This window comes from Dermochelys coriacea, chromosome 1, assembly GCF_009764565.3.
Source record: "Dermochelys coriacea isolate rDerCor1 chromosome 1, rDerCor1.pri.v4, whole genome shotgun sequence".
Lineage (NCBI taxonomy): Eukaryota > Metazoa > Chordata > Testudines > Dermochelyidae > Dermochelys > Dermochelys coriacea.
Window position 1 is genome coordinate 37,892,751 of NC_050068.2, and position 24,208 is coordinate 37,916,958.

Below are 24,208 nucleotides of genomic sequence, written 5' to 3' on the forward strand. Positions count from 1 at the left end.
ACCGGCCAATCACCTTTCAGGAAACTGAAGCAAACCCCCTGCTTCACGTATAGTTGCTCAGTGGTTAACCCTTCCATTTTGTTCTGACCACTGAATTGCAAGCAGAGTGAACCTTTTATTGTGTTTGTAATGGCCATTGACACGAAGAACTGCTTTCTCAAGCATGCTGCTAGCTGGCCATGGGAGCACAGGCAGATTTTGATTAGTCTCTGGTGCAAGGCGAGCAAACCATTTGATGTTAGCAAGAATTCCAGGAATGACCATGCATAGCAGCTAATAGCAAAGAAGCTAGCAGCACTGAGGATTCACTGGACCAGTGACCAGTGCTAAAAGCAGATTAAGTGGCTCAAAACCAACTACTGGCAAGCCAGGGATAACAACTGCACCTCTTGTAACTCATTATCATCCTGTCCCTTTTATGAGGGACCGGGTGCATTGCACTGAGCCACCAGCACTTCATGACAGCCTGATCAGCTGGGATGACGACCTTCTCATCTTTAATACAGTATAGGACTGGAGAGAAGTTGGCAAATGCTGGAGAAAGCTGGTGAAGTGACTCTTATATTAAAATCTGTCACTGTTCAAGCAACTGGATGACAAACTCAATTATCAAAGTACAGCCAGGAGGTTGTATGCAGTTCAGAAATGTACGGGGGGGGGGGGGGGGGAGGAGGAGGAAGGGCTGTGTAGAGGTTTCAGAGTTTTATCATCATGTGCATTTGAATGTAGTCCCTGGGCAGATGTGTTCAGAGCAGCCTATACTGAGTGTCGTATGGAGCCAGTCATCCATGTGAACCTAACACAGCTTTCTGTTGATTCCCCCATGAATTTTGACCCAATCCCGGGCATTGATAGCTGCAAACATAATAGTTCGAAATAAGTAGCTTGAAATAAAATTTCCCTTTACCATTCTGGAACCTCTGGGATTGTACAATGAAAGTACAATGTCTGAAAGTACAGAGAAAGCTTCTGTAGTAAGCTCCCCGTGCCTCTCAAGGAGCTCAGCAATTAAAAAAAAAAAACTGTAAGCTAACTTGCCATTGACTGTGCAGTATCTTCACTGTGATTAACTGAGCTGAGGCATTCCCTCTCAGAATATACTGAAGCTCAGTTTTACAAAGTATCATTTTTTGGCCTTGAGATTCCACAAGGCACTTTTGCCTGTGGATGGCACTGAACCTATTGTGAAGCACTGAAACAATAAGGTACTGTTTGATTTCTGCTTTTAGTCCCTTCAAGCTCTGCTGGTCCTTCAACCTTGGTAGAGTGGGTCCACTCCAGCAGGACCCTGGAATGCAGAACTGTCATGGACAGGTCCAAGCAGAAGTGTTTCCACGATAGTGGAAATTCTGGACAGGGCCAACAAGCAGGTGTAGTACCAGAGGAAGAAAAACTCAGGGCAAGTGGAAGGCAAGACACTGGCTGCAGAGCAAGAGGAAAGAGTTTCAGCATTTGAGGAGAGGCTTGCAGCACAGTTTCTGAAGCAGGAACATCAGCTCAGGGAGGAACCCAGGAGAAAGACCTGTTCAAGATGCTGATAATGCCTACAGCCCCCAGAGTACTACAGGCTCCTGCTGAACCTGTCCTGAGTCCCCTTCATGGTTCTATATCCTGCAGATCAATTCTATGGTTGGGCTGCCTGTGCAATTGGGACTTAGCAGCAGCTGGACATGGCAAATCTGTCCTATGCAGTCCTCCAACCCCATGCCGATCTCTCTTCCCCTGCAAGCTTCCACTCCTGTGCAGACAAAGCTCCAACTCGTGAACAACTCCAACCCCTGGAAGCAGCACCAAATAAGAAGGGACACAAACAGGCGGCCAGGAGACAGACAAACAGTAAGGGGGTTTATTGTATGAAACTGTTTGCACTGTTCATGCACTTTGTTAAGGGTTTTGGTGTTGGTTTATTACTATTGTTTTCATGTGCTAATGGCAACTGACCTACCTGGCAATGACTTAATAATGTACTTTTCTAATATATGTTCAAAAATAAGGTTTTTATTTTGCTAAGAAATTTTATTGCCATCACTGCATTACATTACATAATCTATGCTTCAAATAATTAAGGTAAACACATGATAAAAGACAACTGGGAAGTTATATGCAAACACTATTTCTCAATACATTTCTCTACATCCTCCCATAAATCCAGTCCCTGCCAGTTTAAAAGTGCTCATGTCATTCATAATTACAACGCATCGCAATCCACCCCTCCCCCAACATTTCATTGCATGATGTGATAGCACCTCATTTACTGTAAGGACTGTACAATCACACTCAAATGTACTATTCTCCCTATTTCATTGGCCCATGAAAATCCTTAATATAGGAGTACAGAGCATTCCTAACTTATATTGCCCAGATGCATCCTGTCCTAGCTGCGGCAGGTGCACTTTCTGTCTGAGTGTACAAGTTCAGCAATCCATTACTGTCATAGCTCTCCATTCAGGGGCAAATGGTTCACCTTTGGCTTCCCAGATTATGAAGAGCACAGCAAACCACAATAATGGCATTGATGACACAGGCATCCAAATGGGTCTGTAAACAGCACCACAGACTCGGACTTTAAGGTCAGAAAGAAGGGACCATTGTGATAATTGAGTTTGACTTTCTGTGCACATCACAGGCCACAGAACCTCATTGACTCACTCCTGTGATAGACCCATAACCTATGGCTGAGTTCAGAAGTCCTCAAATCATGATTTACAGACTTCAAGGCCATCCACCATTTACTCTAGTTTAAACCAGCTTAGTGATCTGTGCCCCATGCTGCAGAAGGAGGGAAAAACCCCAGGGTCTCTGCCACTCTGACCTGGGGGAAAAACTCCTTTCTGATCCCAAATATGATGCTTGGTTAGATCCTGAGCGTGTCGGCAAAACCCTTCAGTCAGACAGCTGTGAAAGAATTAACTGTAGTAGCTCAGAGACTTTCCCAGCTCTGGCTATTGTGGATATTTGCTACTACTAGTTGCAGATGGGCCATATGTCATTGTAGGCAATCTCCTCAACCCATCCCCTCCAGCAGGACATTCAATCACCATTATGCACCTGCTGAAAGCCTAATTGAACCTTCTTTTGCCAGGTCTTCTGAGATCAGTATGTGTGTCAGTAACCAAGGCAAAAGGGAGCATGCAGGGTCCCCCATTTTAAAAGTGTGAACAGTATCTCCATTTATAACAATATCATGTAGTGGGAAATGTGTCCCAGCCTGGTCATGAATGTAGACTCCCTATCCTCAGAAAACCTTGGCATCATGGACTTTTCCAGTGCAGCCCATGCTGGTGTCCATAAATCTGCCTGTGTGGTCCACAAGGGTCTACACAGTAAAGAAGTAGTACCCTTTGCAGTTTATGTACTCTTGGGCAAGAAGAGGGCAAACTATGAGCACGAATCCTATCAATGGCCCCAGTATAATTTGGAAACCCCATTCCTCAAAACCAGCAGTTACTTCGGGATATTGTTTATGCCCACCACTTTTGTGGAAATCACATGCCTGACTGCCTTAGAAACCTCCACAACCATTTTACCCTTGATTGACTTTCCAGAGCCAAACTAGTTTGCAACGGACCTGTAGATGTTTGAGGCAGACAGCTTACACACAGTTACAGCAACCTGATTCTGGCCATTTGGGATGCCCTGATGAATGTCATATAATGCTGGAGGGTTGGGGCATGCTGCTCACAAAACTCCAGAAATGTAGCTTTCTTCATGGGAAAGTTTGGGATTCACTGCTGGCCATCCCAGGTCCACTATGTGCTTGTGGCCCTGCACCAGAAGTGCTGGCCTAAGTAGGTGGCATCAGAGGCTACACAAAAAGAGTCATGAGCAGCATCAGTCAGCTCCATTTTTCTGTATCCTGTATCTCCCTCCTCCTCCAACAGGTGCCTTCGGTAGGTCAGAAACTGCTGCAGGAATGTCTGCTTCATCTCATGGCTGTTCTGCCCATTTGCTGGAGTAAAAGTGCAAGCAAAAGAAGCTCTTCAAATGGTGACTCCTCCCTGCTGCTTGCTCCAATTGCTGGGAGCGTGCACACCCAAAATACAGCTCAGCAGGATCTGCTGAGAACCTGGCAGACTGTGATAACCTCCTCTAACATGCAGGGTGGAAAGTCACATTTTCCCACACTGCACCACGAACCAGGGGTTAGAGCAACCACAGCTGTGGAAGGCACTAGGAAGCCTGACAAACTGCTTTGATTCAGTCTGCGTACTGCAGTGTGGATGCTGAAGCCTTGGGCTAAAGGCCCTGGGCCAGAAATTACAAACCTACGGTCAATATTCAGTGCGGAAGCTTAAGCACTGGGCTTGCAAACCAGCATTTGTGGACTCAAATCTCATTAAACCCATGGCTTATGCTGCAATGTACACATACCCTCTGTTGGCCACCTGTATATCCATTTATACTGTGAAAATAAATGCCACATATCTATCTGAATTGTAATTTAGCTATCCATAACAGGGTAGCTGGCCCATTAAATGAAACTGGTCTCAATTCTCCTTTTCCAGGTGCTCCCAGCTCAACCAATTAATCAGACAGGGCAGCACCTGGGGGTCTAGAAAAGGTCAGTCAGGAGTCAGAGCAAACAGAGTCAGTCAGAAGAAGGGCCCTAGGAGATAAGAACTACCAGAGACAAAGAGGTTCCTGCGAGAAGGCTGAAGGCAGGAGAGGAGAAAAAGGCATTTTACTGGCAAATGTCCCCCAAGCCAGAGAGTCTGGGCTAGAGGAGCAGCAGAGGGAGATGCCTGCTGGCTCTATGCTGGAGCACCAGAGCCCAGGAATAGAGAGGGCAAAAAGGAAGGAGCAACAGTGGAAGGGCTTATCCACTGACATCTCCTTGCTTGAGAGTTGGACCCCAAGGAACAGTGAGAAGGGCCAGGGGGTTTTTGAGGGATGCTTTCCTCGTAAGCATCATCCTGGCAGAGAGGCTATGGGAGTTCCCACCGGGAACAGCTGGGTTGCAACCCCAGGTGGAAGGACTTGGATGGCTGTCCTGGAAGATGAATGGAAGAGGACAGATAAGGAACCTTGCTGTGATGGAAGACACTGGGGTATGGTGACAGCAAGGAGTGTATGTTCGGAGGTGATACATTTGATGTGTTGGGACTTGGAGATTATTGCACAATATTTTGTAATAAATTGGACCCCAAGAGGGGTGATATTTAAGTAAGAGCCTAAAGTGGAGTCCTTTAGGTTACTCACGAGGGAAACCCAAGGTGAGGGGCCACTTGCAGGGCGGTCCTGAGATCACAAGGCCTACCACATAACAGGAAAGTAAATGTGAAAGGTTTTCCTATGAAAGTGATATAATTAAACCTTATATAGCCAAAAAAAGTGAATTTTCAGTATATTCAAGTGTCAAATTTAAATACTAATTATTAAAATCACTATAATCTTCCAAAATTTAAGATAAGAAAATAGTTGTTAGGATGTCAATATTGTTCTACAATCTGAAGTCTACTGCTTTTGGATGTATTCTATACCTGAAAAGATGTAAAAAAAAAAAAAAAAAGCTAAATTACACCCCCTTCCAGTGTAGATTTTTATTTTGTTGCATCTACACTATTTACCGTCATTAGGTGTCCTATGTAGTGTCATCCTCTCTTCTAGGGCTTTGCACATACTCCAAAGTCTAACCAAAAATAGCTAGTGGGGGAAAAAAATTGTAGAAGCCCTCTTACTCTTCGTAAATGCTACAATCAATTAAACCTAATCTTCTTAGGTGATGAAATGATTTACAGTTATGTAAGTATGTCTAATTTTAGTCTCTATGCTTCCAGTTTAGGTGAAGATCTGGGAAAATAGCATATAGTTAAAAATGATGTTGATTCAGTTTTTTGGGAACATCATGCTGGAAAAAAGATCAAACAAATATTCTACTCTTTCAGGCTGTTGAGGTAACTAAACCTTTCAATGGTCATACATCCATTGATAATAATTATCTTTTGTGATCAGAGTTAAAGGCCTGATGCAACTCCCATTGAAATCACTAGAAGATTACAATGGAAATTGGATCTGGAGCTAAATTCCATGATGCCCAATAGAGTTGAGAATGTAGAAGAGTACAGGCAATGCTGAATAAATAGTCTATGAGAAATAGCCTAAATGGATCCCAAATATAGCCTCAGTGGAAAAAGTATGTTAAATTAATTATCAATCCTAGATATTTCTAGAGTACCCATCACCTTAATATCTTTGAAAGTCCTAACTCCAATTTTTCATTCCAACTATTTGGCCTCATAATGTAAGTGATCAAACATTCCTACCTTTTAAATAATGGCTTTCTATTACCACTCAAAAGATCTCATTCACAGTCGCATGAACATGATCCCAGAAGGAGACTTAGTATTGAGACAGTCTTAAGAATTATCCAGCTAGGTTTTGTTATTAAATTCATCTGTGATACAAAACTCAACTGGATTCCGTGTCCAACATTCCAGCATTCAACTTGCTCTATTTTCCATCTAAACACAAACAGTGAAATTGAGATCCTCCCTCGATTTCACTGTGATCTGCAGCTGTGTTATTAGAGGTAGTAGTGAAATATAAAATACCTCTTTATAGCAGGCTAATACACTGAAGCCAAACACAGTTTGGCAGAGGTCTTTGCTACCAAGTCTTTCAAAAGTGAAACAATGTATATGACCTTCAGGATGATTCCAAGATGAAAAGGTAAAATTTATTCTACACTGTTATGAAGGTTCACCTAAAAAAAGGAAATCAATGAATGTGTTATATTACCCAGGCTCACCTCACACTTTACAAGAATTTGTTAGATCTGAATTCTAAACATTAGACCACTCTCATTCCAACCAAGATATTATAAAAAAAAAAGATGACAGCTCAAACAGTCATAGTAATATAGGTAAAAAAAAGAGAGCTATAGCATCGTATTATCAAAGTGCTCTCTCATTATCACATTAAGTGCCAACCCATGAGATCCTCTACAGCAGTGGTCTCAAACATGCGGCCCGCATGCTATTTCCTGTGGCCCACCACAGGCGCCGACTCCCCCCGCCCCCCTTGACCGCACCCCCCTCCCCTGCCTACCTCCCAGCACTTCCCATCACCAAACAGCTGTTTGGCAGCGCTTAGGACTTTCCAGGAGCGAGGGGGGAGGAGCGGGGACTCGGCCTGCTCAGGGGAGGCGGCGAAACTGGGGCAGGGATTTGGGGAAGGGGTTGGAATAGGGGCAGGGAGGGGGCGGAGTTGGAGCAGAGACTTTGGGGAAGGGGTTGGAATGGGGGTGGGGAAGGGGTGGGAAGAGGCAGGGCCTCATGGAAGGGGTGAAGTGGGAGCAGGGCTGGGGCAAGAGGAGGAGGCTTTTGTATCTTTGTATTAAAAGGGGTCAGTGATGCAGCCCTAGGGCCAATGTACTAGTCCTCATGTGGCCCTCATGGTGATTTGATTTTGAGATCCCTGCTCTACAGTAATTAAGGCACCAGTCACAGCTTAGAGTTAAGTCTAAAATACATTACAACTAAAAATCAACAAATACCACAGAACAGATAAAGTTAGAGTAGCCATTACATGAAAAAAAGGAGGTCCATACAAGGATTTAATACACAATGAACTTGGGGAAAAAAATAGTTTTTTGGTTGTTAGTTGGCTGTTTTTAAATTGAGAGATGAGATGAGGCAGATGCCCAGAGAGAAAGGCCACAGGGAAACACACAAATCACATTCTAACCCCAGGTACAACAGTAGGACTCCTAGAAGGAAGTAGATGTCACAGTGTACATTTTCATAAAGACAAGTCTTGAACATAACCACTATTTAGGCCAGTCAGGCCATTTTTGTTTTTGTTTTTTTTAAAAAAGGACCAACTAAAAAGAAGACCATCCACCACTTCAGAAGCAGCCAGTGAAAAGCCTGAGGGAAGGTAGTACAAGTCTCATAATGCTGCTCAATGCTGTGTTAAAGTGTGCTCCTGCAATATGCATTACTTATTAACAGTAGGTGCAGTTGATGGCATCTATAGAAGGTAATGCCAGTGGATTTCTCCAAAATACAATCATGTACAGTAACTCCTCACTTAAAGTCATCCCAGTTAATGTTGTTTCATTGTTACGTTGCTGATCAATTAGAGAACATGCTCGTTTAAAGCTGTGCAATGCTCCCTTATAGTGTTGTTTGGCAGCCGCCTGCTTTGTCCACTGCTTACAGGAAGAACAGCCCACTGGAGCTAGCTGGTGGGGGTTTGGAACCAGGGTGGACCTGCAGCCCCCCTAGGTTCCCTGTTCAGCAGCCACCCAGCAGGCCATCAACTGCTGGGCAGTTCACCTGTCCTTCCCCTCACGGCCATATGCTGATCCTGGGAACCTCCTGCTTGCTGTGCAAGGGAGTGGGGGAAGAGGGGTGCTAATATCAGGGTGTTCCCCGATCCCCGTTACTTTGCCCCATCTCTACAGAGTGGGGGGGGGGGAGGGAGGGAACACGACAGGGTTCACGAAGGAGGGAGCTTGCTGGCAGCAGCTGCTGTCTCAACTTGCTGATCTACTTAAAAAGGTAATGTATTTAGAGTGGTGTCAGCATACTTTAAGGGGTAAGGCGCATCTCTCTCTCACATACTCTGTGTGTGTCTGTCTCTCTCTGCCATGCTGTCTCCCCTCCCTCCATCCGTGCTGCCTTGAGGGCCGTGAGGCTACATTAACAACGCGTTAACCCTTGAGGGCTCAGCCGAGGGCTAGATCATCATCTAGCAGTAAGGCATTCCCTGGGAAATATCCCACCATCTTCCACCCTGACTTCATCACCTCAACCAAGCTTTCCAATCATCATTGCTCTTATATATAAAGAGCAATGATAATTGGGAAACAAAATAAATTGGGAAATAAAAATAAGATATAGTCTTTTGTCTGTCAAAAAAAATTTCATGGAATCTAACCCTCCTCTATTTACATTAATTCTTATGGGGAAACTAGATTCACTTAACATCGTTTCACCTAAAGTAGCATTTTTCAGGAACATAACTACAATGTTAAGCGAGGAGTTACTGTAACTCCCTTCCCTAATGTGTTTATTTCACTTGGTATTCCTCCATGGATTTCACATTCTCCCCAGAGGTCTGCTGGCAAAGGCCAAGACAGTAAATTGAGAAGTTTTGTATAAAAGTTCCCTTAAAACAATTGCACCCCTCCCTAACAAGAGTCCAGATTCTTCTCCGAGATCTGGTATTCAAATTTTCCTGGTCTCCAAGACAGTGCCAGCACTTCTAACTCCCTCCAGTCTCAGCTATGAGGGAAAAAAGCATCTTTTAGGCTACTTCCTTCCTTCTTCCCAGCAGCCCTGGGACTATATTGCCCAGGATTCTCTCTGGCTAGCCAAGGCAGAAGGGAGCCTTGTCCACCCAAACTTCAAGATTCTGGTCTCAGGCCTCAGACAGAGGTAGCAGCCTGGGTTCTCCTCCCAGTTGCTTTAGTTGTTCCATGGATCTGAGTTTGCATAAAAATCCCTGTAATGCAGTAGGATGGCCCCAGAGACTTCCCTCCTGAGTCTTAAAGGACCAGTAAAACCCCCACCACCCAGTTGGGAAGCTCTACTGAAAGCCCTATTTAGAGAATCAAGCCTCACTGGGTCACAAGTCCATGTGTTGTGGCATTTTCCTACATTTAACACACAGCTTCCAATGGAAAGGGTGTAGCTGTAAAAGAAAACTATCTCCTTATACTGACAAGTCTGAGCCAACAGCAAAATTTCTTATAGATCTACACAAGGGCTAGGTATACCAAAATTATTTATTCCAATGGCTGAGTACAAGGCAGAAATAGCATTCAAGCTCCCATTAAATACAGAGAATAAGCAAACAGGCCATTTCATGTCCATGAAACTTGGAGGATGAAGGGACAACTAGAAGCCACTTTATGGATGGTAGAGGAGAGTCTTACGGTCCTACTAAAGCTCTGGCAGAATGAAGAGAATATTACTAAGCCACTGAATCAAAGAATATTGGAAGCAGAAGTTTAAGGGTTAACCAGTTTGTGTCCCTCATCTCAGCAAGAACATGGATGAGACCTGGCCTCAATGCAAATGAAGCGCTAATCAGACTATGAAAAGTGTGTGCTTTGTCTTCCTCTCGCATTTACAGTCCCAAACCACAAATAAGATCCAAGTTATTCTCACCAAAGAGCCAAGCCAAAAGACATCCAGGCCAGTCCCATGGTGCAGTGGAGGCCATGGTATTCTAAATTGACACATAAGTTTCATTACATTGTTACTCATCACTCCTCCCCTTCCCCCCGACCATAGGAACGGTTATCAACTGCTCAGCTAAGCAAGCCTTTCCCTGCAAGCCCCCCCCCCCACAGGGTCAATCCAATACACATTAAGACAGTGGAAGTACTTCCACTGACTTAAACAGGCAATGAATCAGATGCATGAAGTGCATCTCTGCAGCCACTTTTCACTATTATGTTTCACCTGAAACATAGAAACTCCAGAAGCACAATTCCCCCTAACACAGTGCTGCAATATTAGTTCAGTATTGTCAGAGAGTAGGGTCTCCCAAAATTAAATGCTAATCACCACTTTTTGAAGTACCTAGTTTTTTTTTATCTTGGACACTTGTCCATATACAAGTATTAAATAGGCCCAACCTTGATTATTAGCTTATGAGATCTGACAAGATCACAGTCCAGGGAGCAGGTTTTAGAGTGATAGCTGTGTTAGTCTGTATCAGCAAAAAACAAGGAGGACTTGTGGCACCTTAGAGACTAACAAATTGATTTGGGCTAACAAATTTCATAGGCTAAAACCCACTTCATCGAATGCATGCGGTGGAAAATACAGTAGGGAGATACACACACACACACACAAAACATGAAAAAAATGGGTGTTGCCATCACACTATAATGAGAGTGATCAACTAAGGTGAGCTATTAGCAGGAGGAAAAAAAAACTTTTGTATGGATAATCAGGATGGCCCATTTCAAACAGTTGACAAGAAGAAGGTACAAGTAACAGCAGGGGAAAAAATTAGCCTGGAGAAATAGTTTTTACTTTGTGTAATGACCCATCCACTCCCAGTCTTTATTCAAGCCTAATTTAATGGTGTCCAGTTTGCATATTAATTCCAGTTCTGCAGTTTCTCGTTGGAGTTTTTGAAGTTTTTTTTGTTGAAGAATTGTGACTTTTAGGTCTGTAATTGAGTGACCAGGGAGGTTGAAGTGTTCTCAGACTGGTTTTTGAATGTTATAATTCTTGACATCTGATTTGTGTCCATTTATTCTTTTGCGTAGAGAAAGTCCGGTTTGGCCAATGTTCTCTGTATATACATCTTCCTACTGTATTTTCCACCACAAGCATCCGATGAAGTGGGTTTTAGCCCATGAAAGCTTATGCCCAACGTTGGTCACTAAGGTGCCACAAGTACTCCTAATCCAGGGAGCATTATGGCTATTATGTCAAATTCTAGAAGAGCAAGGAGGCATCTACTTACTGGTTTCGGCATTTCTCTCTCCTTCCTTGAATCTCTGGTTCAGTCAAAAATCTTCTGCAAATTATTTTGTCCTCTTCTGTTAAAGGCAAAGACAAATATAGTACAGTTGTTTTGCAATTAATTATAGTAGAGTTCATGTACATCATAGCAAATAGTACAAATTCCAACCGAGGTAAACAAATAAGTAGTCTACCTGACCAAAACACACTTCACTCCATGGTTGCATAAAAGCAATTCGGACATCTGGAAAAGCAACAATGTCCTTTTACCAGAACTAAAAGAGCAGAGTGCAAGCAAATTAGATTCATTTTATTAGTTTTCTGCAGCTGCACTTTAAATGAATAAAGAGACAATGGTGATCTAAAATGCTTTAGCACTCCTTTAACAACTTTGATATCACAGACTTTTTAATTCTAAGGATTCTAAAGATTAGCCACTATTTAAAAATTTCATTAAAGCTGAAGAGTGCTGCATAAGAGTTAAGTATACCTGGGCCACCAAAATTTGCACACTGAATTCCTATGCTATAATTTTATTTGTTCACCCTAATCAAGCTTTAACAGTACGCAAACATGGAGAGCCAAACAGGATCTTTAAAATTAAGATATCCTTTTAAAATCTAGTTAAGGAGGAGTAGCCTGTTAATTTTGTAACCAATCAGGTGCACTAAAATTCAGGGATTCCCTTTTTCCAAACAAAATGAAATGTACATAAGTTGAGGTAAAAAGTGAAATCATGCAGAGTGAGCAAAATCTGCTCTCTGAATTTTACTTCAAAGCATCAAAGTAATGAATAGTGCCACTTGCTTCAAAAAAAAAAAAAAAAAAAAAAAAAAAAAAAAAAAAAAACCCCACACAACTTTTCACTCTAGTATAGACATAACTGCAAAAACATTTACTTTTATTGTGTTCTAGAACTTAAATTTAATTCTTCTGTACTACAAGAAACTTGCCTGAATTATAGCATTATTATCTAGTCACCTTCTCCCCTTTGGATATAGCATCATTTGTAAAAGTTAGTTGTTGCTATGACCATTTTGTACAGGTTGCCAGGGAGTAAGGCATCATCCACCAAAACAACATTCATTTTCAATGCAGTCGTACTCTGAAAAGCGAGTAAGAATGTGCTCACCAGAACTGAATGTGGTGACTTGTCTGGGCAGCGGGGGGGGGGGGGGGGGGGGGGGGGAGGGGGGGAGGAGAAAAAGAAAAGAAAAGAGGATAAGGTTCCTTTAAAGGTCCCTAATGCATCTGGGATACAAGGGAGGCAGAAGTGAGATGGACTTACCTGAGTGGAGTGGAACAGGACATGGCTGGACCAGGGAGGGACACTGACCCACCATATGCACCAAAAGGAACTCTCTCTCAAACACTGATCAGCAGCTCTCCCTCCCACACATGGGAGCAGAGTAGAACCAGGTTTTATGATCTGCTATGGGTTTGCACTAGTCACCTTGGGGATCGGCGGAGGAGGAGGAGGCTGGGAAAGAATATTTCCCTCATTGCCAAACTGATTGAGGAGGGTTGGGGTTTTTGCCTTCTCTACAGCAAGTCATGGACCCAGTGAAGTAGGTAAGGAGGTTAGATTAAGATGTCGCAATTCAGTAGGTAGCAGGCTTGTCACATGTCCAGTGCAGATACTCATTACAGAAAAGATAGAGCTGATAAACAGGAATTGTAAGCTAATTTAGGGGGAGGCATCCCCTCAGGAATCCAGAAAGTGGCTTGGGGGGTCCTAACATCAGCTACATAGGGAAACAACCCCCTCTATTTCCAGTCCCCCTTAACTCTAGTATAGGGAGGTGCAGGATTCCAGCAACAGGATGGTTGGGAAGGAGGAGAAAAACTGAAAATGAAAGATTTTTTTTCCAGATTTCATAAAACCCCCAGAAAATTAACAATTTTTCTTACAAGTTTTAGTTTTCAAAGGAAAAAGACCCAATTTCTCATTTGAATAATTTTAGATAGTTCTGGTAATGATAAACAGAAAGTTATTTCATTTTAAGCTAAAAAAGGTTTCTAACGTGGTACTGCTGGAACCTGTCTTATTTAACATATTAATTTATAATATGGTAGAAGGCATCAATCGCACATTACTGAAATTCATAGGAGGAGAGTTCATAGACTTTAAGGCTACCAGGGACCATTATGATCATCTAATCCAGCGGTTCTCAACCTATTTACCACTGTGGGCCACATATGCAATTGTGTGTGTTATGTGGGCCACATCCACACAGTATATATACTACTTGTATGGCCCTGAGGATGTCATATGGGCCGCACGTGTGTTGATCAGGCTGCTGGTTGAGAACCACTGACTAGTCTGACCTCCTGAACATTGCAGACCATAGAACCTGACCTACACACTCCTGTAGCATGCCCATAACCTCTGGTTGAGCTACTGAAGTCCTCAAATCTTGATTTAAAGACTTTACGTTACAGAGAATCCACCGTTTATTCTACTTCAAACCAGAAAGTGACCTGTGCCCCATGCTCCAGAGGAAGACAAAAAACCCAGGATCTCTGCCAATCTGACCTGAAGGAAAATTACTTCCTCACCCCAAGCTGAATGAGTGGAGTTGCAAACACCATGAAGAAAATTTATGGAGGTTCTAGAAAGATCAGAAACAGAAGCAAGAAAATAAAAGGGCAGAAGACGGGGGCAAAAAATAATTGCTTGTGGATTGTATTCATTTCTCAGATTCACATGATCGAAGGGCATGGCTACATCTGTGAGTTAAAGCACATTAAAGCAGCCCCGTGAGCCCTAACTCACAACGTGTCCACACTGGCAAGGCACGTAGAGCACCCTGACTCCGCTGCTGGAGCGCTCCGGGTAATCCACCTCCGCGAGAGGCATAAAGTTTGGTGCACGCTGGTGGGAGTGCCGCAGCACCACTGTGGATGCCCTGGTCTGCTAATGCGCTCTAATCAGCCTCCAGAAGTGTCCCACAATGCCTGTTCTAGCCACTCTGATCATCACTTTGAACTCTACTGCCCTCCCCTCAGGCGACCAACTGTCAGACCCGCCCTTTAAATTCTCTGGAAATTTTGAAAATCCCTTCCTGTTTGCTCATCAAGGCATGGAGTGCTCTCAGCGGATCTTTCCAGGTGACAATGCCTCCACAGCGACAGGCGATCCCCAGCATTGAGCAATGGCGAGCTGCTGGACCTCATCAGTTTTTGGGGGAAGGAAGCTAGTCCCAGCTGCACTCCAGCCATAGGAATGATACCACCTTTGGGCAGATATGAAGGGACATGATGGAAAGGGGCCACGATCGGGACACACTGCAGTGCAGGGTTAAAGTGAAGGAGCTGTGGAATGCTTACCGCAAAGCCCTAGATGCAAACTGCCACTCCGGTGCTTTCCTGCAACCTGCCGTTTCTACAAAGAGCTGGAAGCAATACTGGGGGGCAACCCCACCTCCACTCCAAGGACCACCATGGACACTTCAGAGTCCAGTTCAACAAGGCAGGAGGAGGAGGAGGAGGAAAGCAGGAGTGAGGGTGCTGAGAAGGAGGAGGACACCCCGGAATCCCTAGATGCATGCAACCAGGAGCTGTTCTCAAGCCAGGAGGAAGGTAGCCAGTCGCAGTGGCCGGTGCTTGGGGAAGGACAAACACCAGAGGAGGTACCGGTAAGCGGCTTTTATTTTGGGAAGGAAGTTATTCGGTTCGGGCTCTTGGGGAGAGGAGGGTTAGGGCTGCATGCATGCCTAGACGCAGAATAGGGCGTTGATGTGCTCTCTCTCACATTGCGGTAATTGGCCTCAGCGATCTCTTCAAAGGTCTCATGCAGAAGCTGTGCAATGCGCTTGTGCAGGTTCCTTAGGAGAGCTACTGTACTCCTTGTCCCAGTCAGGCTAACATGTGCCGCGAGGGGCAGGGGAACCATTGCTGCACACAGGCAAGCTGCATATGGGCAGGGCGGAAGCCACATTATAGTAGAATCATAGAATATCAGGGTTGGAAGGGACCTCAGGAGGTCATCTAGTCCAACCCCCTGCTCAAAGCAGGACCAATCCCCAATTTTTGCCCCAGATCTCCAAATAGCCCCCTCAAGGATTGAGCTCACAACCCTGGGTATAGCAGGCCAATGATCAAACCACTGAGCTATCCCTCCCCCCAGAAAACCCTCCCTTGCTTCCCAGGTCTCCCTCAGCAGTGAGATATCTTTCAGGACAAACTCCTGTAGAAAACGTGGGGACAGTGTTCAATATAGGGGCCCCCTGCAGCTGTTGGCTCTCCCCAAGGCACAGAACCCGAGAGGACAGTACGACGGTGAAACAATCAGTTCCCCTCAACCCTGTGCTTACTCACCATTTTGGGGCTCCTCTGGGTTATGTGCGCTCGCTTTGGGACAGGCAAATTCTGCTATTGTTTAGACTGTGCTTGTTTTAAAGTATGGGCGAATCATTGCTCTGTCTGGTGTGAACAATGCTGCCTCTGTTAAGTGCTGCATTTTGCCTTTACAGCTGCAACCTTGAGATCTCAGCAGTCTGTGTTATCGCCGGCCGAAAGACTCCAAAGAATTAGGAAGAGGCCATGTAGAAGCAAAGACATGCTGCATGAAGTAATGCAGCAGTCCCTTCATGAAAATCAAAAAGTGCAGGAGTGGAGGGAGAGTGAAAGGAGGTTCCACCAGCAGAATGCAGAGCGCCGGCACCAAAGTGCAGAGTGGCCGATAAGCATTATGGAGCGCTAAGCATACTCGATCCAGGTGCTTGTAGCCATGCAGGCAGAGCACTACCACGCCCGCCCCCCCAGCCCTTGTCCCAAAACACTTTCCCTTGTGTCCCCATGTCACCTTCAACCCACTTTCCCCAACACCCAGGTTCTTATTGCCACCAGCTGCCTTCAACATCTATAGATTCACCACTACAACCCTTACCCACTGCACTCAACACCCATCACCATGCATTTTAGCCAGCCTGAAGTGCAGCAATCATTGCACAGCACTCCAGACAGGAAGGCTGAGTATGAGAACAGGACATACGCAAATCTTGAACCGTTCCCCATCCCACCCCCTTGCCCTGTTTCCCAAGCAGTTGTGTTTCTTTTCAATAAATTAATTTTTTTAATAAATCATTTTTTGGTTTTGAAAACAACCTTTATTATTGCATTAAGTAAAAGATACCTTAGCCCAGGAAAGCAACAGGCACTGCAAGACAGTGTAGCAAGCACAGATTCCTAACAACATTGGAACCACTGCACTTCACTCCCATGCAGGGCACCAAATATTACTGGTGGCTTTCAGCCTCATACTGGGGCTCCCTCAAGGCATCCCTAATCCTTGCAGCCTTGCGCTGGGCCCCTCTAATAGCCCTGCTCTCTGGCTGTTCAAATTCAGCCTCCAGGTGTTGAGCCTCCGAGTTCCATGCCTGACTGAATCATTCACTCTTCCCTTCACAAATGTTATAGAGGGTACAGCACGCAGATACAACTGCAGGGATGTTGTCATCGGCCAGGTCCAGCTTCCCATACAAACAGCACCAGTGGCCCTTTAAATGGCCAAAAGCACACTCCATAGTCATTCTGTACCAACTCAACCTGTTGTTGAACCACTCCTTGCTGCTGTTAAGGCTCCCTGTGTAGGGTTTCATGAGCGACAGCATTAAAGGGTAAGCAGGATCTCCAAGGATCACAATGGGCATTTCAACTTGCCCTACAGTGATCTTTTGGTCTGGGAAAAAAGTCCTGGCTTGCAGTTTCCTGAACAGGCCAGTGTTCTGAAAGATGCGTGTGTCATGCACCTTTCCAGGCCAGCCTGCGTTAATGTCAATCAAATGCCCATAGTGATCCACAAGCACCTGGAGAACCATAGAGAAATCCCCCTTCCAATTAACATACTCGGAGGCTACGTAGGCTGGTGCCAGATTTGGAATATGCGCCCCACCTATCACCCCTCCGCAGTTAGGGAAACCCATTTGTGCAAAGCCAGCCATGATGCCATGCACGTTACCCAGAGTCATGGTTCTTCTGAGCAGGATGTGATTAATGGCCTGGCAAACTTGCATCAACACGATTCCAGCAGTCGACTTTCCCTCTCCAAACTGGTTAGCGACCAATCGGTAGCTGTCTGGAGTTGCCAGCTTCCAGATTGCAATAACCACCCACTTCTCCACTGGCAGGGTAGCTCTCAATCTTGTGCCCTTGCACTGCAGGGTGAGGGCGAGCTCATCATACCTTCCCATGAAAGTGGCTTTTCTCATCCAAAAGTTCTGCAGCCACTCATCATCCAAGACTTGCACGATGATGTGATCCCACCACTTAGTGCTTGTTTCCTGAGCCCAAAAGCGGTGTTCCATGGTGTTGAGCATGTTTGTGAATGCCACAAGCAATCTTGTGTCATATGCATTACGGGAGTCAATATCATCAGACTCCTCACTGTCATTTTGTAGCTAAGGAGTAACTCTACTGCCAAACGTGACATGCTGGTGAGACCCATCAGCATATTCCTCAGCACTTCAGGATCCATTCCCACAGAACGAAAGGAAAGACAGAGAGCGCAGTACAAAAAATGTTGAAAGATGGCGCCAAATGTGGACCGAAGCACAGGGATTGCTGGGATGCGAAGCAACGCATCATAAGGCATTGGGACAGGACCCAGAATGCCCTGCACCCTTCCCACAAGCCACAGCGCCAGAATTGGAAGAGGTGCTCTGTGGGATAGCTGCCCATAATGCACCGCTCCCAATGCCACTGCACGTGCTGCAAATGTGGCCACACCAGTGCGCTTGCAGCTGACAACGTGGACAGACTGCAGCACTTTCCCTACTGCACTCTCCGAGGCCTGGTTTAACTCACAGTGCTCTACATCTGCAAGTGCCCTGCGCTAAGAGGTTGACAAAATTGAGGGAGTTCAGATAAGAGCAACAAAAGAATTAAGGGGCTGAGGACTGATCTACTAGTAAATAACTTTACTATTTATATTTAGCTAAAACAACAACTAAGTCCTTGATACAGAACAGCTGTTAAGCGCGCATGCTTTAACTCCCATTGATTTCAATGAGACTTTAAAATGTGCTTAAATGGTTTGCTGAATTGGGATCTAAAAGGAGAAGACACAGTAACACCAAGTAGAGAGATGAATTCAGTATGATACATGGTGAAAAAGAGAGAAAAAGAAAACTAAAAGTTAAGATTACTGATATTAGTTTAACCTGGTCTCCAAGGAAGACATGCATGATAATGCCTGCCAATGAAGGTTTGTTCCTTACACCATGTTTACTAGTCAGCTAATCCAATTTTTAAAGTCCCAAATTATGAGATTTCCATTACCTCCCTAAAAATACTATGCCACAGCAGAAACACATTTCACTATTGGCAAGTTTTTTCTTTCATACGCAGCCTAAATTTTTGCACTTGGTTTTTGTCTGTACATCTTTTTAGGCTCCTTTGTATCATACTAATAATCTAAAAGATTATTGCAAGTTTTGAACAGGAGACCTGTCAAGAGAATCTCTTGCACTGGAATTTGTCATCTCATCCAATCATAATTAAGGCTGCAAGTTTGTCATGAAAGTAAAGGATTCCGTGACTTTCCAGGACCTCCGTGACATCTGCAGTGGCTGGCCTGGGGGCCACCTGAGCAGCTCGGGCAGCCCTTGGGCCAGCTGCACCGGCCGCTGCTGTGGCAGTCTCAGGCCACCTCACCCCCCCGTCCCAGCAGCAGCAGGAATTTGGGTGTGGGAGAGGACTCTGGGCTGGGGCAGGAGGTTGGGGCATGGGAGGGGGTGAGGGCTCCAGGTGGCACTTACCTCAGGGGGCTCCCCAGAAGTGGCGACATGATCCTCAGCTCCTAGGCAGAGGCATGGCCAGGCAGCTTTGCGCACTGCCCACCCATAGGTGCTGCGAAGCCAGCACTTGGGGCAGGGGCAGCGGCAGCACATGGAGAAACCCTGGCTGTGCCTCCACCTAGGAGCCGAGGAACATGTCGCTGCTTCTGGGGAGCCGCGTGGAATGAGGTGGGGAGCCAGCAGCCCCTGAACCACCCTCCCCAATAGAAGCAGGGGTCCCAGGCCACATGCTGCTGCCTGGCGCTCTCTTGCCCCCCTCACCCCCATCAGCAGCTGTGGTGCCACCAGGCCACACACACTCACACTCCCCCATCCAGACCACCCGGGGTGCCCCGAGCCGTGTGCCCTGTCCCAGAGCACCCAAGATTTAGTCAGGAGTATATAGTATGAAGTCATGGACAGATCATAGGTCATGAATTTTTATTTACTGTCCATGACCTGTACTAAAAATACCCATGACTAAAAGGTAGTCTTAATCATAACTAAGCAGTACATAATTTAACAGGGTTCACAAAGTGATTATTTATCAATCATTTCTATCGCAGTAGGACAAGAGGCTTCAGTCAGGTCAGGGTCCCACTGTGCTAGCTGGAAACTGTAGGTTAATGACAGTCCCTGCCCCACAGAGCTTTTGAACCTCGTTAACTGTGCAGAGTACACAAGTGACAAAGGCAAACAGTGTTAAACTCTTTTATGCATTTCTTCTTTAAATAGTATACTGCAAACATCTAAAGTCACAAAATTAGTCGTTGCACTTTTTCTTTAAATTTGAATTGGATATCTTCAACAGAGATTGAAATCAACTTTGTCAACAATATGCTTAAGAGAACTTTGATGAAATATTTCTAAATTTTTTTTTATCTGCTTCAATATCTTCATAAAACTGTGGACAGCTGCAATGACTCTTTGTATTACATTGTAAATTTCTCTTTCAAATTTCATTAGAGATTGAGACCAGGTCTACAATACAAACTTTTGACAGCATAACTATGTTAATCAGGGGTCTGAAGAGACGTGATCTCTAACCACCATTAAGCCCCTAGTGTAGATGCAGTTATACCAGAAAACTGTGCTTTTGTCCATACAGCTTATTTCATTTGGAGGAGAGGGGCAGGCTGCAATAAGCTATACTGACAAAAGTATAGTTTTGCCAGTACAAATTAATCCACAACACTATCAGCGGATTGCCAGTATTGCTGTGATTGCATAGCTCTACCAGTAAAAATGATTCTAGTGTAGATCTTGCCTCAGGGTAACAAAAATTTCAAAAAGAAAAGGAGTACTTGTGGCACCTTAGAGACTAACAAATTTATTAGAGCATAAGCTTTTGTGAGCTACAGCTCACTTCATCAGATGCATTTGGATGCATTTTTTTTCCACCAAATACATCCAATGAAGTGAGCTGTAGCTCACGAAAGCTTATGCTCTAATAAATTTGTTAGTCTCTAAGGTGCCACAAGTACTCCTTTTCTTTTTGCGAATACAGACTAACACGGCTGCTACTCTGAAAAATTTCAAAAATTGCCTAAATGACTTAGGAGTTCATTTTCCAAAGTGAGTTAAGCACTTTTGAAGATATTACCCTAATGGTTCCTGTACTTTGCAAATCACAGTAATATTTTCCTGAAAATGTTTGGCTGACCATACCATATTTAAGTAATCTTTGTATTAATTCCTTCTCTTAAAACAAAGAAGCCAGATCTGGATTAATGTTTACACATTGAATGAGGGTCATACCTTTGTAAAGATTTTGAATCCAACACAAGCCATGAGAAAACCTACTGATTTATTACCACATTTTAATAGAATGCTATAATAAATTAAATGTGGTTCTGTAACTGTGTAATAACCACGATATTATAATGCTATGTAAAACTCAGAAACTATGGCAAAAGCCATGTACCTAGACATTCATTTTGATAAGGACTGATATCAGACCATTTCTTCCTTTAACATATTCATAAAATGTTTCAATTAACTGTTGCTAATTACCATCGTAATAATGGAAGAAAGAAGGCACATACACACACTACATGATGATGTAGTTAGCTAGTATTTTATTTTACATTTAAAAACAACAACAATATAACTTGGGATCAGATCATCACTTCTCATGGAAGTTATTCAGGGGTGAAAGTAAAATTTAAAAAACTTACCGGTACGGGGGCTGGCTCCCTTCCCTGCTCCCCCACCCTATGGAAGGGGCAGGGCTGGAGAGTTAGCGTCCCCCAGCCAATCCTTCCACGCTGCTTGGCCCGTGCCGCCCAGGGCTCCTGTGGTGATTTAAAGGGCCTGGGGCTCTGACCGCTGCTGTGGCAGCGGCAGCCTGGGCCCTTTTAAATCAGCGGCCCCAGGACAGCTGCTCCTTTTTCTCCCCTCCCCACCGTTGGCAGCCTTGCCGGGGGGGGGGGAAGGGGGGCAGCAACAATAAAGTGCTGCCCCTTTTGCACTCCCCTGTCGGTGGCCCTGCCGCTAAGGACCTGGCAGGGCCACCGACGGGGCGTGCAAAAGCGGCAGCGACATTAAAGCGCTGCTGCAGCAGCACTTTTAAGTAAGGCGGTAGGGACCGGTACTGGCGGCCACCTTTTACCGGTACACCATATCGGCCTGTACACCTTACTTTCACCCCTGATGTTATTACAGGAATGGACCAGAAGGAAAAGACCATAACGCTACATTTGCAGAGTTGCCGACATGTTACTCCTTCAGAAACTGGGTAGGGGACTTCATCTCTGAAATGCAATGAGCTCCCCAGGTTCAGTGAACATCTCAAAGGATCCACTGAGAACAAGAACAGCAAGGGACTTCAGAGCTTGCTCAGAGACATTCGGCCTTTTTGCCCATGTGTGTCTGCACAAGCTCCAGGAAGCACCAGGCTCCTTCTCCTGGAGCCTGGCAACACAGCCTTAAGAGAATCGTCCCCTTTCCCCCAATCACCCAAAGTGGAGGGGTTTTCCCCCCACTCAGGATACATGTTTCCGCACCAGATTCCCCATGGAATTGGCCAAGGGCTCTAAACACTGCTCTATCTCCAAGTTTCCCCATCCCCCATGTAGACACCCAAACTCCATGATCTCATAACGGAGTAGAATATTAAGAAATATTTATGCTTAAAATTGTGTTAGAGTGATCAAATAAGCAGTCGTTCAATAAACTACATCCTGTCCAATTACTGACACTAATTATTGTTACAATAAAGCAAATACCATGCAAATATTTGGACAAAGAAAATTTAGCATAAGTGCCATACAGCATATTAGATGGCAAAAAGGGATTTCTACTCTAAGTGTTTCCAAAAATATCACATTTAGTGTAAATAAACATTTCAGTTTTATCAAATAAAATATTTAGGCTTTGGAACAATTTATTAATTCCATGTACTTGCTTATAAGTTCTCTAAACATCCATGTCACATTGAATTGCAGAATCCTTGAGAAGGGTCAGAAAAGGCCAAATTTATTATCTATTTAGATTTCCTGTACTTTGCAAACTACTCATTACCAGGGGCCTCAAGTAACTTTATGGACTTGAACTTTCCCAAGATCCATGTGTTTCCGACCATATGCAAGGACTCACCAGATCTGGTCAAGGCTATTTATGGGCCTCTTCTTTCCTTAGGGCCAGTAACCCACCAGATCTGCAGAAACAGTTATCCTCTGGGGCACCATTCAGTTTGGATTAAGCCAGGCCCTCAGGCTCCCATCATCCTAGGTATGCCCTGGTTTACAACCCATGACCCCCACATTCGCTGGTATTGTCAACTATCCAGTGTCTCAGGCATCAAGAACCAGACCAGTATGCTCAGCAGTTCACATCAGCCACTGGAAGACCCCCGGCCCTCAGTGTCCTCACAGCTTCTCCTGCTGTGGCCAAGATCACCCACAAATACTGAGACTTTGCAGATGTTTTTGACATGGAGAGGTGCCCTCTCTGAACCCACATTTCAGGTTCTCCACTTGTACATGCAGGAGAATCTTCAGAAGGGTTTCATTTACCCATCCACATCCCCAACGTTTGCACCAATCTTTTTTGTCAAGAAGTAGGATGGCTCTCTGCAGCCGTGTATTGTCTATCTGACCTTGAACAAGGTGACCATATGAAACTGCTACCTGCTCCCTATTATCAATGAGCTCTTAGATTGGCTAGGCACAGTCTGTATTTTCACAAAGTTAAATCTGTGTGGGGCCTATAACCTGGTGTGTGTATATGAAGGAGATGAGTGGATGACTACTTTTCATACTTGACACTGCAACCATGAATATCTAGTCATGCTGATTGGCCTATGCAACGTTTCATAAAGTGTTGAAAGAGTGCTGAATGATGTATTTTGAGATATGCTGGACCACTTTGTCATTACAACCTTGATGTTATTCTGATTTTCTGCAAAGACCCAGCTTTTCATGACCAGCAAGTGTGTAGCGTTATTGAAAGACTACTCCTGAATCATCTATATGCCACGCTGGAGAAATGCAAGTTTGACCTTGAATTTCTAGGGTGAGATGATATATCCAAGGGACTGGCAATGGACCCCTGCACAGTGACGACCATCACAGATCAGGTGGCTCCGAAGGATGTCTGCGGAATCCAATGCTTCTTGGGTTTTGCTGATTTTTATAGATGATTTATCCCAGGATTCTCTGTGCTCACCAGTCCTCTCACATCAAAGCTGTGAAAGGGAGTTGGTTCTCATGGTCCTCAGAGGTACAAATTGCCTTTGATAATTTGACACAGAAATTTGTCACAAGTTGCCTTTGATAATTTGAAACAAATTTGCAGACACTGCAAACTTTGCACTAGGGACAGTTCTTGCCCAACCTACTGCTCCCGATGATTGAATTCATCAATGTGTTTTTTACTTATGAAAACTCACTCCTGCTGAGATGAATTATGACAACCTGAACAAAGAATTGCTGGATATCAAAGCAGCCTACGCAGAATGGCATAATCTTCTGGAAGGGGCTAGGCTCCACTCCAAGT

General features: G+C 44.6%; 1 protein-coding gene across 1 annotated transcript in view; it reads right to left on the reverse strand.

Moving 5' to 3' along the window:
• RDX (radixin) overlaps positions 1 to 24,208 on the reverse strand; it is a 99,894-nt gene that overhangs the window by 70,484 nt on the left and 5,202 nt on the right. Inside the window, exon 2 of the mRNA XM_038413896.2 lies at positions 11,434 to 11,509. Coding sequence (XP_038269824.1) covers positions 11,434 to 11,445 — 12 coding nt within the window. The 5' untranslated portion in view covers positions 11,446 to 11,509. The remainder of the gene's footprint in view (positions 1 to 11,433; positions 11,510 to 24,208) is intronic.